Below are 16,349 nucleotides of genomic sequence, written 5' to 3'. Positions count from 1 at the left end.
CTCTCATGAAAATAAAAGCCTGAGCAATTTCCCTTTGGACAATGAGAGAATAAAATTTGGCTCTCACAAAATGGCTCGAGATCCTTCATTTTAAGCGAAGAGGAATAAAACGTTTATTTGAGATGACGCGAGAAAGTTTCAAAGAGGGCTCTCCCAACCTTCGGAATATCTTGTTCATGGATAGACAAAACTCCAAAAGGCCTTTTTTAGATACAATGAAAAGTGAAACGAGGAGATTCGTCAAAATCTCCGATTCAAATGTTTTGATGACCACAGTGCTCCTAATATCTACCTTCTAGTCTCTTTGTATACTTTAAGGTAAATATATTCATATTTTGGAATCGGTTTCTTTTTCTATGACAACTGCATTCGATCAAGCAGAGAGCGAGGAAAAATTTGAAAAATAAATCATATTTGATAAGAACAAAAACCTCTTTCTTTTATTGATTAACACCTCCCGCTTGAAATTTTTCTTCCAGTATCGTATAAAAAGCCATTTAGTCTTAAATCGCCCTGATTGCTCTGCCCGGGCACTTTGCGCACTCAAACTATCTTAATCTCATGAAACAACCGATTATTCGTGAGTACCGCAATTTGAAATGAAAATTTGTCAAATGCTGTAACTGATGAGCATCTTAAATGTTCTAAAAAGTATTAGAACGAAAAATACGAGCATATACTTTCCCAAATTTCATCTTATAGAACGAGAAGGAGAAACAAACCATTTAAGTGGTTAAAAGCGACCCAACTGATCCCACCCACGCAGCTACAGCTCATTCCTTTGGTATGTCCACAGCCAGGTTCCCACGGTCATTCTAAGTGTAAAAACAAAGTTTGGCGAAACAGAGACAAAGGTAATTGCTACCGGGTCCTTCCAATTTCGAAGAACCCCTTTGTGGAATGTCCTTTGTGCTCAGAATCGTCTGCGGCGAAACGGGAGCAAACGAACGGGCAACATCAGAAAGATGCCGCACCGGTACCTGTGATGACGGGTGGCTCTCTCACACGCAACCGCTCTTTCTCAAACGACCTTTTTCTTTTTAACTTGCCCCACCCCTACACCGCAGGCCTTTTGTTCTCTCGGTAGCTAGCTAATGAGATCGGCGATTTACGGATCAGGGGATGTAAGATTTTAATGGTGCCTGTGGTTGGGTTATGGTCACCGAAAACGATCATTTCCTTCCATTTCAGGGATTATTATTTCATTACTTACTGCCTCCTTTGGATTAGACACACGGAACAAATAGGATTACAGAGTGAACATGCGTGGATTAAGTGGGTGCAAGGATAAAGAGGCGAAAAAATCGTTTGCATGTTTTTTTCAATAAAATAAATAACAATGATAATCGGAGAAGTTTTGTTTTAGTTCTATCAAGGTCCCGTTTTAACGCAATATTCAGTTTATTGAAGGGGGGGGGTGCAATAGATCTTATCTTGAATTTTGGTCAGATGACTAGTTGGTGTCTCAACCAAAAATCACAAACTTCAACGCTATTTCAGTGTAAAGATTGTTTGAGCCTTTTAGGTATAATGCACAACAAGTTCATCTATGCGTTGATTTATGAGGAGCTCAGGTCTCTCGAATCAAAGCTGCAAAGCAGCAAACTACCTTTGTATTTTTTGGGGAAGAGGACTTTTGGTTTATCATTTTAATCCCCCCCCCAATAGATATTCTAAATGCCCGAAATGGATTCATAGATGTGAATACGGAAAGCTTGCTAATGCGGTGGTTTTATTCTGTATTCTTAAATAAATTCTCCAGGGAAATATTTGGTGAACTAATAGTTTTACTTTCTCTTATATGAAAAATATCTTTATATATATATATATATATATATATATATATATATATATATATATATATATATATATATATATATATATGCAATGATGCTTTGAGTTAAAGAAATGTGTAATGTCAACTCCAAGTTCGTTGGTTTCTATCAAATTTCGATAGAGATCCATAGAGAGGCAATGTGTCTGGTTACTCACCCAAGAGCCAGTGAGCACGATAACTACGAAATGCAAACAACCGGACAGATCAAACTTGTTACCCGATTTCAGCATCTGAACTGTCAATTCCTATCACATTTCGAATCAAATGTGTCCGCAGACAGATGCATGCATGCAAACGTGATAACCAAAAGATGCCAGACTTAAATGAAATAAACCATGCAATCTTGTTAATGTTAACTGAAATGTTAGCTCTGTTGCTAATGTTGGCTTCAACCGGTCGAGGCAGGGGGGAGGCGCCCAAAACACCTCGGAATTCCTAGCTATGGTCAAGTTTAACGATTTTTATGTGGTGGAGAGGGCGGTGACAGCTTCATCAGGGAGTATTAAGAATTTTGGTCAATTTAGGGGAGTCCACTCTATCCGGATAATTTTTGTATCAGGACCAATATCTGTGACAAATGTATTTGTACCAAAAGATTATGCACGTGTTTTCTTGTTTTTTTAAAACTTATTGAATAATATGAGTTTTAATTTTTCATTCGGCCATCTGTACATTTTCTTAGAAAAAAACATTTTATTGCCTTGAACTTCAGTTCTTGATGACAAGGACCTCCGTCATTTTTTTTAACTAAGACTTTAAATCACAAAAATCAGATTTTTTTCATTCTAATTTGCAGAAATATTTTGAGACGAAACGACAATGCGTCAGGCTTGAAGATGCATGACAATCACACACAGCAGCAAACTGAACCCTCCAGAAATTGAAATGAGCTAAATGGCATTAGACTGATAATTTTGTTACTAAAATTGTAAATATGTGGTATCCAATTTTGTGCCAAATCCTTACGCAAACAAAATAGATTTCAAAAATATTAAAAAAAAAAAGGGGGGGGGAATGAATTATTACGAAATCTCTTATGCAGTCTTGATACAAAAAGTAGACCTCAGATAAAATTTTGGACCCTATTGGTCCAAAAAAGAAAGAAAGAAAAGAGGCCTTAAAATGCTTCTAGATTCTCTTCACTAGACGGCTAAAAATCGTGTGCTACATGGTGTATCGAATTTTGATTCGTACTTTAGATCCTACATTTGAGTCATCAGTCGCAAAAACAAGTATTTGACGTGAAATGACGCGCCGAATGTTTGATCCAATTGAATCGAGTCATGTTTGTCGGTTTCAGTTGACGTCAATAATGCAATTACTTATCTGATTGACGATGGAAAATGAATTGTGCCGAGCAATCGTATACACAACAAACGGAGAGCTTGCTACGAATATTCGAGAATTTCTTTGACTCGAGAGTAAAGAACCGACATCTATCAGAATATCTTTCAAAATGAATGTTCCACGCTTCATTTTGGAAGCTGGCAGGTCAGAGCCCCGTGCTACAAGCTTTGTAATGTCTAAGTATCGTATAGCGCTGGTTTAAATTAAGCAAGAAGCATCGTCATTGGCAAGTGTCATGTGATTTTCTTTAGCGCTGTCTTTGTAAGACTCAACTATATTTTCTACTTCAATTACTTTAATACACGAATACAATTAGCAACAACTTGAATCTCTAACGTTTGCCCTCCAAACATATCTGCTTTACACCTATTTGCTTCAACTCAAATTCAAAACATAGTGTCGGAAAGGTTTCGCTGCCGCTCTCCTGCACCTTAAATGCGGGATCAAAAAGTAAGAAACGTTGAAAGTCACTAAATAAGAAGGGACGGGGATGGAGGGTGAAAAAACCGCAAACAGGGGGGATTGATGTTTTGATATCAAAATTTAGCGAAGCGGCCCCTCCCTGCGAACCCGCGCGCCAAAGGTCACTTGATGGGCTCGTAAATCAATAAATACAAGGATCGCGTTTTTTTTTTCTTTGCAGAGGTCAATCCTCGAGGGCACTCCCACGCCACGGAGGCCTGACCTCTCGCGCATCTTCCGTGTTGCTCTTTGGTGTCTACGATGGTGCGATATGGGAGAGATCACGTGATTCGGTTGTTACATACGCGCCAATTACGATTCCAGAAATGGAATGCTCGATCGTTCGAGAGTAGCGAAATCTCTTCACAGCTGCTAAATAAACACATGAAAGAAACAGAAAAGGTTTTACACAAAGGTGAGCACGCTCACTCGCAGCGAATGTGTTGGTCATTCGTCATAAGCGATGCGCTGGAGTCGCACTCAGATGTAAATATCCCTTGCTGTAATTTCAGTTCCACTTTCCAGTTCTCTCAGTTCCAATTTCTTAATAGGATGAGAAAATCACGAGAATAAGTTATTCGGAATTTATCCCGATTACCGAAGATCTTCTGTTAAACCCCTTTTGGGGCAATGTTTCGCACTTAATTATTTTTGTTGTGGTAATTCCAATCAACTTAAGAAAAATGAATCAAAAATTTATGAGCAGCTCTTTTCTCGCTTTATTTTTATTCTCAGTGCTTGTTCTCCAAAAACTGTTAGGCCGTTATGCGTAGTAGCATAGGTTTACTTGCTACGGTTGGGGATTTTCCTCCAAAAGAAAACAAATATTAACCTTTAAAAAAAAATTTTTTTTTACTTCTTAATGCTCTTGGGAGGCAACTTACTGCTATATGCGCGATGTCAAATTCAGGACTTCAAGGCCCTCTGTGACCAAAGATGATGTCACATTTTGTATTTATCAAGAATGCTCAGCGCATAAGTATAGCTAAATATGCTTCCAAACCAGGGGGTCGCAAATTAATTTGTGATGGTTCGCTACAGGATAAAAAAGGTGGAAAAAATATTTGAAGAAAATATTTGTTGAATTACATTTGAAAGTAATATTTTTTATTTTTTTTATCTTCACAAAAGTTTTTTCTAGTCCATAAAAACATTTTTCGATAAAATCACGAGCTGCTCATCTCTGGAAAACTTCATTGAGCCGAAGATGAAATGGGTCTCAAAAGAGAGGATCTCCAAATGTAAACCTTTGTGCTCGATGAAGGAGGATTAAAATCGCTACCGCAGCAAACAGATTCATGAGCTTTGTCTCCCTTCATGAGCAACTCACTTATTTAAAGAAAGGGTGTCATTACCAAACCTCATTAATAGGCGATTAATATTTATGAGTTGCAAAGCATTCGAATCAGGCGAAATATCTCACCTTCTGGTCCCCGAACCTCATCTGTCGTCGTGCATTCCGCGATACGTTCATGCGGCAGAGGAACATGCGCGTATCGTGCATCATGTTCAGGGGATTGGAGTTGCGCATCAGCTCCGTCTGAATGGCTTGGTGGTCCTGCTTCTCGATGATGTCGTACACGCTGTCTCCGTGGATCAACAAGTCCTCCTGAAAAGCATGATGAATTCTATTATTGTCTGATTATTCGATAATGAAAGTCTTCTCTTTATATCCCTATTCTTTGTATTTGAAAATGCCACAAGAGACAGAGGTCAAACACTTACCATTGAATGTCCCAGATATTCAGCAGCATTATCAGATATGTACAGGAGCTTTCCGTTCTGGGTCATCATCATGAGAAAACCACTCAAGGCCTGTCAAGAAAATCATCGATAAGTACAAAAATCTGCGCATAAATCATCAAAATCGACCAACAGACGCGCAAGATTATTTTAATAAAATATGCTGATGAATGAATTTTAGGCGGATTCTGGGTGCATTTTTTCATCCCGAAGTCACATTTCAGCAGAATACCATTGTCACCAGAGGATTCAACTTCGGGATTTAATACGACTTAATCATTATCCCAATGCATTATTTAGAGAATTGCAGCCTAGAATGTAAACATTATCATCTCACTAGAAATGGTAAATCACTCACTATATAAACATTAGGTAAGATTTTCGACAGAAATTTAGCAAAACATGAATCTCATATGCATATTGGTTTAAGGTATTAAGAAATTAATAAGAACTATTTTTAAAAGCTAACTTCAAATAAGAGTCAAGATGAGAAACAAATAATACCTGAAATGCAGTTGCAAAAGTTTCTGACCAATCTGACGTAACAATGCAATCAATGTCTCTTTATATTCTTTGTAGTTAAAGTAGATATTTACCTAACTTTTTTTTTTCTCATGACCTTAGTTGAAGCTGAGACAAATGTTATGCTTACAAATAAATTCAAAGACTTTTTTTACATGCAATTAATAAATTAAATGCACTTTATTCATTTTTACAGGCATCATGCTCCGACATTTGCTTTTGTCTCTCACATTTAGTTATGTGTTTTAAAGAAATTTGAAGTCACTGTTTATGTATGTGGTAATTCTATCGGCAGTCCGAATAATTCTTGTAAAAAAAGTGTAATAATAAAACCCAATACTCTCTGTAAAAAAAAAAAAAAAAAAAAAAAAAAATGCAAGTAGTGAGTAAAACTTAAACGTAAAAAGAAAAATGCAATGATTCAATTACCAATTGCCAAATTAAGAGATAAGCGATTTAAATAAATGTATAAACAATTCATTTTGAATAAAGTTTAAAAAGTATCTATTCTTAAAATGATTTTTTCAGCATTCTTTACTCTTTAGACGCAGTGCGCACGGAAAAAACTGCTATTTGCAAATGCTAACAGCCATGTTCTGATTTGTATTGCATGCGGTATTTGAAAAATGACTGGCTAACTTGGGCACCCTGTGGGTTTTCAGAATCTTTTTTTTTTCTGATGTTCATGACACATGGGCAATATTAATTAAGTTAAAAAAACGGGATTAATTAAAACAACGGATATATCACCTATGGGTAAAATATAAATATAGATAATCGAATTTGCAAATTAATAACAAGATGTAGTAGATCTTTCCCCCTAATGCGCTGTTTGTAGATACCGAATCTGCGGATAAGAAGTTATATAAGTTATATGCTTATATTTTACATTCCTAATCTCAATTTCTAAAAAAAAAAAAAAAGATAATACAGACTCCCCCCCCCCCCACACACACACACAGCACATAAACAAGTCCAACAGAATTTGACAGAATCTTCAAAGAATGCTTTATTCGAAGGTACAGAACATGCAAATAACGTTTAATCACCAGATACAATAACTGCAACTAATCACTTCCTTATAATATAATTGAGCTGTAAACTAACAAGTTTATTTTTTCAAAAATTTGAACCATTTCCGTGAGAATTTTTTTCCCTGGTTATTCCTGCAGGTGTGTATGGATTGTGCCTACAGTAAGTTCATACTAACACCATTTCTGAGAAAATAGCGTTCTAAACAAGAGCTCTGTTGTGGGAAAATGGATATTCGACCAACGAAAATGATTACGGGCGTTTAAAGCGCTGAGGTGAGGGGTGTAGGCAGTGAAATCCATCAACCTGTAAAGGTCGATGCATAGCCTGTGGTCACAGCACCGATAATCGAATCTACGACGCAACAAACGGTAAACATTTAATCTTAAGTGGCCGTAGGCGAGTTTCTCACGGGGGTAGATCTTACAGGTTGCGGCATTAAAAAAGCTCTCTCTGGAACAGACTGTTTGAGCAAGGGGTCGGCCAATATCTTATCACCTCAGGCCACCGAGCTCGATATCTGAGAAAACAGGTGCTAAAAACCGTTAGTGCGCTATTATGTGATGAATAATGTTCCTAACTCCCAGCTCAGGAATTACTTTAAAAACAGTGCAGGGGTGAATTACTTCAAGTTCTCTTCCACAGTGGAGTAATTTTGAAGGAAGCCCCTGTTTCTCTTTCTGTGATGACTGGTTGCATTACAAAGACTCGACTTTCAATCATTATTTGTAATCCGATGTAGAATTTCTTACACTGCAGGCTATATTCAGGAAAATAAAATATGGTATTGCGATTATTTGTACAGTGGTTGTGGCGTTATTACGCAGAAGTTATATTTAAAATAGAAAAGAAAATCAATCGGAAAAAATTGTAATAGATTTTCAGTGCAAAATTTTTGATTATTATCAATCCTAAACCACTTTTTATTCTCTCAGAGTGTAGAAATAGTATTCTAATCTTCAAAAATTCAAATTCGCACTTTTTACGAATCTCCATATTTTAGACTTTAAATCTGTAAAATGCATTTTTTTAAAAAAAATCTTTTAGAATTGTGCTTGTTAGTCGGTTTAAAATAATTACTCAAGAATTTCTATTAAATTTTAAGCGAAATCCGAGCAGAAGAGTCCAAGTGCAAGTAAACATAATAACTACAAAACTAAAGGATAATGAAAACTAAGCAGACAAAATTTGGTACACAGGTTTAAGATCAAAACTGAAGGTCTGTATCAATGTTAGAATCAAATTCATGAAGAGGTTGATCATCTGTCGTTCTGAACTTTCGCATGTATGTAAACACATTAATTAAAAAACACAATAACTTTGATAAATGAAATTGGTTCACGGATTTATTAGCATCTAAAGTGCAGATTTTTATTTGAATAAAATTTGTCAATGGATTCTCCTCCGTCTGTCTGTATTCCACGTTTCAAGTAAACGCAACAACTCAAAAAGCAATGACTTAAAGAAAGGAAATTTAATATCTAGTCGCAATTCTGTTCTTCTGTAAAATTTTGGTTTCAATCTGTCAGAAAGAAAAAAAAAATGTTTCCAAAATATATATTTCACTTTCTGGCATTTGTGTATTAACCGCATTTCAGCGACAAATCGACAAAGATCACACGTTAGATTCAGTAGTCGATATTTCATCATTATTATTCGCAAACTATGCAAATAATAAATACGTACCAGTTTTCTTTACTATAATATGAAGTGTCACTTTCATGTGCGGAACTTTGAAAATAAAAATCTGAGCACTTAGGCACACAGTCTTGCCCAAGGTCCCCTATTTTAGCAAAATCATTTAAAAATAAAGCATTGTTGTAATCAATCTCATTAATTAGGAATAGTGATATTTGTGGAAATTTCGATTTTCGTTATAGGCCCTTTCTGTAACCGACAATTTCGAATTTTAATTTATTATTATTATTATTATTATGCCGAAATGATTCCCGAATGAAGTCACTAATCAGAAATTGCAAAATGTCTGAAGAAAAGTTTGGCCCTTTTCCAGCGGTTTATATAAATAATCAAATATTTGCTTAAAAGCAACAACAAAAAGAAACTTGGAAAGTTTAGCTTTCTTTGATGAAATGAAGTCAATTTTATGGGAAAACTTATTTCATTCAAAATGAATCACCTGAATGTGGCATAAAAGAGATGATCAATATAATGGATGAATTTTTAGAGCTCATTTATTATTATTTTGAAACGATCCCCATCCGCTTTGAAAGAAATTAAAATGTTGCTTAAATACCACTTTTAAACAGAAAAAATTTGCATATGATGATGATTACGAGAATAGAAGCTTATGCATCCTCTTATCAAAACTTTTCATTACTTATCAAATATTTCAGTTTTTTTAATGCATGTTTTTTGATCAAGAGGGGAATGAAATGCAACCTGTTAATACTATTACTGCCATTAAATAATCATAAAGTGATTAAGAAATGAGAGCATGAAAAAGTAATTATTATTTTTTTTTCTCTCAAGGAGAGATGGAATTTCTTAGAAGTTGTGAAAGTCAGCCATTGTCTTTCAGCCATTTATGTATTGGCTGCATTTCTGAATTCGAAAACTTGAGCCGCTTTCTTTCTTTTAAGTAGGGACGGGAGAGGGCACGGAGCGTCGGTTTTTAAAGGCGCGAGTCCGACCGATGACGCAGCAAGCGATTGTTCGCTTTGTGACGAAAACTCGGCGACTCAACACATCCTGGCACACAATGCGACAGTAACTCACGGGACAGGATCACTTCAAAAGTGCCGCCTCCCGCCAGAAAACATCTTCCCGTACAGGAACAAGACGTGCGATAAATAAAGACAACACAACAACTAAAAAAAAAAAAAATACAAGGAGAATGAAGAGAAAAGAACATTTCGTCGGGTTTTTCCCCCCGTTCAAGAAAAATGGACGTCGGCTATTGTTTCAGAGCGAAGCGGTCAATTGCATCCAACGGGTGAGGAGCAGAAGAAAGTGAGTGTACGTATACTTTGGAGTCTAAAAACCAATGCACAGGCAGACATGGTCTTTTGTAAAAGTTTTGCATGGCCGGAAATGATGCCATTCAGTTTCTCCACAAAACGCTATAAAAAAAACAGGCTCGCATACGTTTGTCAGTGAGTCAGCAGCATTCGCAAGAAGTGTCCGCTTCCTTGTCAAGCAGCCGAATTTCGCGCGCGAATGCTGCGGAATAAAATGGATTTATGATGTCCGGGCGGCAAATGCAAGAACCGTCCGCTCGTTTAATGCACGCGCAAGTGGACAGTCTGCTTGCAATGCAGCGGCTTCCTCTGGAGTTGCATCAGTCGTGTATTCGTAGAGTTCTTGACAATGGCGCAGGCTTTAAAATATATTTCTTTGCGGTTGAATAATGCCGCCTTAGCTCATTCGATGAGTCGTTGCAGCTCTTTGCCTTCGGGGCATATCATCATGAGGCATATCACCGATGTAGACGCCCGTCTATCAAATGGCCGACAAGCACATACTCAGCTTGTAGAATTAAGCACAGTATCCCATATGGGAGGATGAATAATCCTGCTTTTCTTAAGTGAGTTGAATTAAAACTTTTGAAGAACAACTATTCATATAATCAAAATGCAAGATGCGAAACAGATTTAAGATTTTTTTCACTAAATTTCAATAAATTAATTCAGTTCTAATGAATTGATAACTAAGAATCCGAATGGCTCAGAAATGAAAATTTATGATAGAGCAATATATATATATATATATATATATATATATATATATATATATATATATATATATATATATATATATATATATATATATATATATATATATATATATATATATATATATATATATACATATATATATATATATATATATATATATAATGTAGTTTTATGAGTTTTGCTTAGTTGTTCCCTCGGTACAGTATCTTATTTTATTCCAGAATCATTAGATCAGAAAAGGATTCATAGCTCAGTTTTGTTTATGGTCTTTGTAACAATAAATTTCGAAGTAATGGCATCGAAAACTTTTTGAAAAAGCCGTACTCATTTACAGGAAATTATACATATAAGAAAAAAGGAAATTATACAGATAAGAAACCAGAGTGTAAATGAAGTAGCAAGATTGCATACAGACTACCAAATTACTTTAAGATAATCATAAAAATAATCTGAATAATACATGAAAAATTACCCTTGCAATATTCATTCAATATTTTAATACATTAGTCAATATGTTCTTTCTAGTATTCAATTATTATTAGTAATTAGTATTTAAATGCAGCGTTTAGAACATCATTCGTAACTGTACAGTTTATTCATCATGAATTTAATCCTGAGTATAGGATTATAAAGAATAATGGAAAAATGACTCGATGTGTTTGAAGAAATGAAAAATAATTTCAAGATTTTGAGCAGAGTTTTTTTTCCATTCACTTTTTTCTTGATTATATTTTCATATAGAATTAGTTTAGATTATTTTTTTAAAAAGTCAGACTTAATGCTATTTTAATAGAAGTATTTAAAGAGTAAGTGATGAAATGATGCCAATGCGAACTGTTAAAACTTTTTGTAAGATCGTTTTAAGAATTAAAAATGAATCGATGAATTTTTCCATTTACTTTAAAGTGACTTTGAGACATGCTCAGTGTCTAAAATTTCTTCAGTGACTCAAAAGATTTTTTCCTCATTTATTTTAATAAGGGCATTTTTCCTCCTACTGAAACATCCGAGACATGAAGAAAAACGAAATTTCCATAAAAATCATTGCGTTGATATCTTTTTGAGAGCAAAAGTAAAGTTACTCTAATTTTTAATGTTATTGGTTTAGATTACGAAGAACTTTTAATCTCCTTGCACTTTATTTTACTTGCATAAATATTTTGGAAAAATTATGTATGCGAAACCAAAGCTATTCATCTGTCATTTTTATAATTGCACACGTTTTCAGTCAGTTGGTGTCACCAGTTCTGCATCTTTCGCTTATCATCTCTTCATTTATTAAATACAAAAGATAGTAATCCAAACCCTTGATCACTTGTCAAAGACTGAATTAAAAATATCTCAATATTATTAATTTTTTTAATGTGAAAAATGGGTTCAAAAATTCTAAAAGTAAGTCTCAAGCAGCTTATTCGGAATATTTGGTCACTTAGTTATAAACATTAAAAAAATGAATATCTGAAAATTAAAAATATTTTATCTAACAATGGAATGAATTAAATTCATGATATTAAGTTCATTTTCCTGGTGATTCCTTCAAATGTTGATATATTTTATGCTGACATCCTTACACATACTTTTTTATTTATGGCAAGTCCTATTCATTATTCCTATCCATTTCTTGCTCGCTTGTACGATTTTAGCTTATCAAAAACGAAATGTTTTGTAAGTAATTTAAAATAGTCTATACAACTGAATTTATGCTATTGTTATGATACGAGAACTAGCTGGAAAATATTTCAAAAAATTATCCTTTTTCGATCATTGCTGCTGCCATGCAACAAACTGAAATGAACGTTGTGTCTAACTTATATCGCATAGCTGATACTTGAAGAAATTTGACTTATGCATCACCAGATGTCTCTGCCATCGGTTTTTCAAAGAAGAGCTTATGTTAGCTCTCGCACTCTTCCTGCTATGAAGCATTTTGGGTGAACCGCATGATTAGCTTTTTTCTGCTGCCTTGCATGGAATTGTGTGATTTTATTAAATAAAATTTTCAGTTGAATGGAACCAGCGAGAAACTCTTGAAGCATGTTATCGGTCATTCCACTTTTCCGTAAATATTATCTCTCTCTGATTTTTAATTATTTTAATATCATTTTATCCATATTTCAGTTTTATAACTGCAATTATTATTAATCTATTGGTCCACAAGATATCCAGTATTTTTCTTTTACAATAAAAACAGCAAAAGAGTTTTAATATGTTTTTGTTTTGTATTTTTTTAGCAATTAAATGCTACAAAAGATATTTTCGGAACAGATTTTCTTAAATGATTTAGAAATCAAAGCCGCATTATTCAAAATTTTAGGTAGATTCCTAAAGGAAGACTACATTTTGCATTGGTTCTCATTACAAGACTTCGGGAAAATTTCTTCAGTTCTTAAATGGCCCATCTAGCTCGAAGTGGGTAGAAATGGTTGTGGGGGGAATGAAATTTTCATTTCGCTATAATTTTCTTAATATTGAAGATAGACAAATAAATCCGATGAACCAAATTAGCATCTCATTAAGACGAACAACTTTTGTATCCAAATAGCTGCAATATCTTAGATATTGAAAGTGATCAGAACAGACGTGAAAAGGGATTTTCAAGTCCTCATTTTGATTGTTCCTAACATCAATCATTTATGTTGCCAGATAATAACTTAGATGTAAAGGAATCTATTTTTACCTTCCAGCTTGCCGAGAGGATTTTTTTTTTATTTATTTCTTTTGGCAGTTTTTAAAATAGAAATGGGACAAATTTAATCTCAAACACTAAAATTTAACTAAAAAGATACTTTTCGCATTCCAAAATGCTAAAACATCCGTTCATTGTAACAAGAAAGATCTCTTTTTGGTTTTAATTTCAAAATGGAAACATAAAGAACACCTATTTAGATTTTTTTTTAAATTGAAAAGAAAGAAAAAATCTTTTTCAGAGTAAAAATTAGGAATAAAAATTTATTTTTAAAAAGTGACAGATTTAATAAATATTATATAGCTGATAAATAATGAATATTTACTTTCAATAAATAAAATAATACTAATTACAAATTTTACAATATTTAAAAATAAAAATTCCAACAAATAAGTAAGAAATTTCGATAAATAAATGAATAATAATAAACTTCAGAACGAATAATAAAATTCACTTTAAAGTGTTCAAAGTTTTAAAGTAAAGTGAGAAATATTTTATTACATTTTTGATTTAGTATACATTATAGAATAATTGCATCTGTGAAACAAAATTCATTTGCAATCACACAAAGTATGGCCACACTTAAAGAACGAAAACCACTCGGAAATAAAAATAATTATTTTTAATTTGCAGCTTTCTTTTCAAACCGAATAAATTCGAGTTATTAGAGACATTTCAGAATTATGTGAATAAAAAACCGAGAGGCCAGAGAAAAAAACATTCTAATTACGGATGGAATTGAATTATAAAATTCGAAATAATCAAACTCCATCGTATATTGCTCCGAGCATTTTTTCTTGAAATAAAATAGTGTGAAAAATAATTTTATATGATTTTCCTCTTCTCTCTCTTTCTCTCTCTCTCTCTTTTTAATTCGTTCCTAAATTAAAATGGTGAGAAAAAAATATTTTGTTTTTGTAATTGATATAATAATAGTATTTTAATTAAGGGATATTTTAATCATCAAAAAAATTTTTAATTAAGATTCCAAGATATATTTTATGGCAGGGTCAGTACAAGGAAAATATTGCGGCACTAGAGGAAAAAATAAGACATCCTTAATTTTAAAAAGTTTTATTTGTTCTTTAGAGATAATTTCTCAAGTATTCGAATATTTAGTCAATTATAAAGAATATTGATGGAAAAGGTTTATCAATTTTTTTAAACTACATTATTTAAACTTCGTATAAAAGAAAAAGAAATCTCAGTAATAACTTGTATTCTAAACAATAACTTATAATACAAATATATAATATACATACAATACAATAATATACATATAATCTTATTTAATAATGTATTTAATTAACGTTAAATACATATTGTATACCTGTATTAATTATGAGTAACGAAATTCCTATGAACAAATGGTAATTTTATTTCATTGTCCAGTGTTGTGACTCAGCTAAGCGATCGCCTGATGAAAAATCCGAATTCATTCGAAGAATATTAAATATCGCTATGGATTTCACTTTAATTCGACTAATAATAAAAGAGGCATTAACGCGCTATAAGATATACTTTAATCCTAAAGCTACTAAATGGGGTGCAAATATACTTTGGAAGGTGGAAACCTGCACATCACATCTAAAGTTAATTTCATTAAATAACATTTCATTAAATAATTTGTTAGAAATATTTTGGTATTTTTCCTCAATAACCTCTTATCTCAAATAATTTTGATTACATGTCACATTTTTTTTTTATCTGTTTTTGGTTAGTTAAAAAAAAATATTTAAAACATATTTCGTATTTGTAAATTTCAAGGTTGAAGTAAAACTCAAATCCTATTCCCCTTCACAACAAATATTTAATCTTAAGTTTTTCTTCTATTGTTGGTGTTGTAGATGATTCAGCTTATTCCTCGAAGTTGAATAAATGTCACCTTAGAGCCTGTTTTAAATAAAAATTCGAAATTTTACTATACTTAATAACTAATAACTTCAGAATCAAGCAAGGGTGAGAGATTTATATAAAGTAAGTTCATTTTCAAACACGGCTGCTCTTACACTTTGAGTGTATAAAGATATAGACCAAAAACAAAGAGAAGGGCACGGAATAAAGAGCTGTAGGTCATAAAGCTTCTAAAATAGAATAGGTTGTCCTGTCTATCGAAATATTTTAACAAGGAAGCCATTAAGATTAAGTTACAGAAGAGACTTCATTGAAATTTTAATTGACCATTCGTCCTGATGTACCGAACTTGTTGCCAAACGCGACTAGTTCTGAATAACAGAAAAATTCAACTATTCAAAAATAGTTTTAAAAAGAACCTATTATTTTTCTGATCGGTGTTCTTTTTTCTTAAGCTTGATAAAAAAATAAATAAATAAATAAAAAATAAAAATAAAAAAAGGTTCGAAGAAATCCTAAGTGCAAATTTTGAACTCTGGTCGATTTGTTGCGAGAATGACCCTTTGAATCTGGCGATTAGCAGAGGAACGGGATTCGTGATAGGGGGTGCAGGAGGCGGAAGTTCATAGGGGTTACCTTCACCCCATTGTTGTCGTCTGCCGCCCATTGTTCCGTGCGTCTTTCGCTGCGACCCCTGCTGGACTAATCCTATCAAGAATGTCACCCCCTGCATCTGAACCGTGAAAGCCGAAGTCGTAAAATGGGTTGAACTTTACCTTTCTGCTCCATTCCAGTTACGAACTCGGTTTTTCGGCTAAATGATGTTCCGATGTCAGATCATATTCTCTAAAATCGAAATATATTTTAAAAGTTATAATAATTTATTAGATTAAGTGTAATAATTTTCTTCAAGCGTGGGAGGTTGTTTGGTTAGGAGGTGTGTTGTGCGTTCAGGTACTCCTTGAACGTTCTATCCTCGTCGGCTATAATCAACGACAAGCTCAACTATGTTATTTTAAAATATGTAAGAACACTTGAAATACTTTAGTGTGATTTTTGCTTTTTAATTTTATTGCACTTGCCACATGTGTTACTGTGTGTAATGGAGGTCCGAAATAATGTTTCAGCTTTCAAAATAGGAAGTATTTTCGTAATTTGAATATTCGCGCAT

General features: G+C 33.5%; 1 protein-coding gene across 1 annotated transcript in view; it reads right to left on the bottom strand.

Moving 5' to 3' along the window:
* The window catches only part of LOC129984741 (PAS domain-containing protein cky-1-like), a 149,598-nt gene that overhangs the window by 10,344 nt on the left and 122,905 nt on the right, over positions 1 to 16,349 (bottom strand). Inside the window, exons 4-5 of the mRNA XM_056094688.1 lie at positions 5,372 to 5,461; positions 5,070 to 5,255 (exon numbers count right to left, since the gene is read on the bottom strand). Coding sequence (XP_055950663.1) covers positions 5,070 to 5,255; positions 5,372 to 5,461 — 276 coding nt within the window. The remainder of the gene's footprint in view (positions 1 to 5,069; positions 5,256 to 5,371; positions 5,462 to 16,349) is intronic.

The sequence above is a fragment of the Argiope bruennichi genome, chromosome 9, assembly GCF_947563725.1.
Source record: "Argiope bruennichi chromosome 9, qqArgBrue1.1, whole genome shotgun sequence".
NCBI lineage: Eukaryota > Metazoa > Arthropoda > Arachnida > Araneae > Araneidae > Argiope > Argiope bruennichi.
Note: the sequence above shows the minus strand (reverse complement) of the source record. Positions and strands in the feature narration are given on the sequence as shown.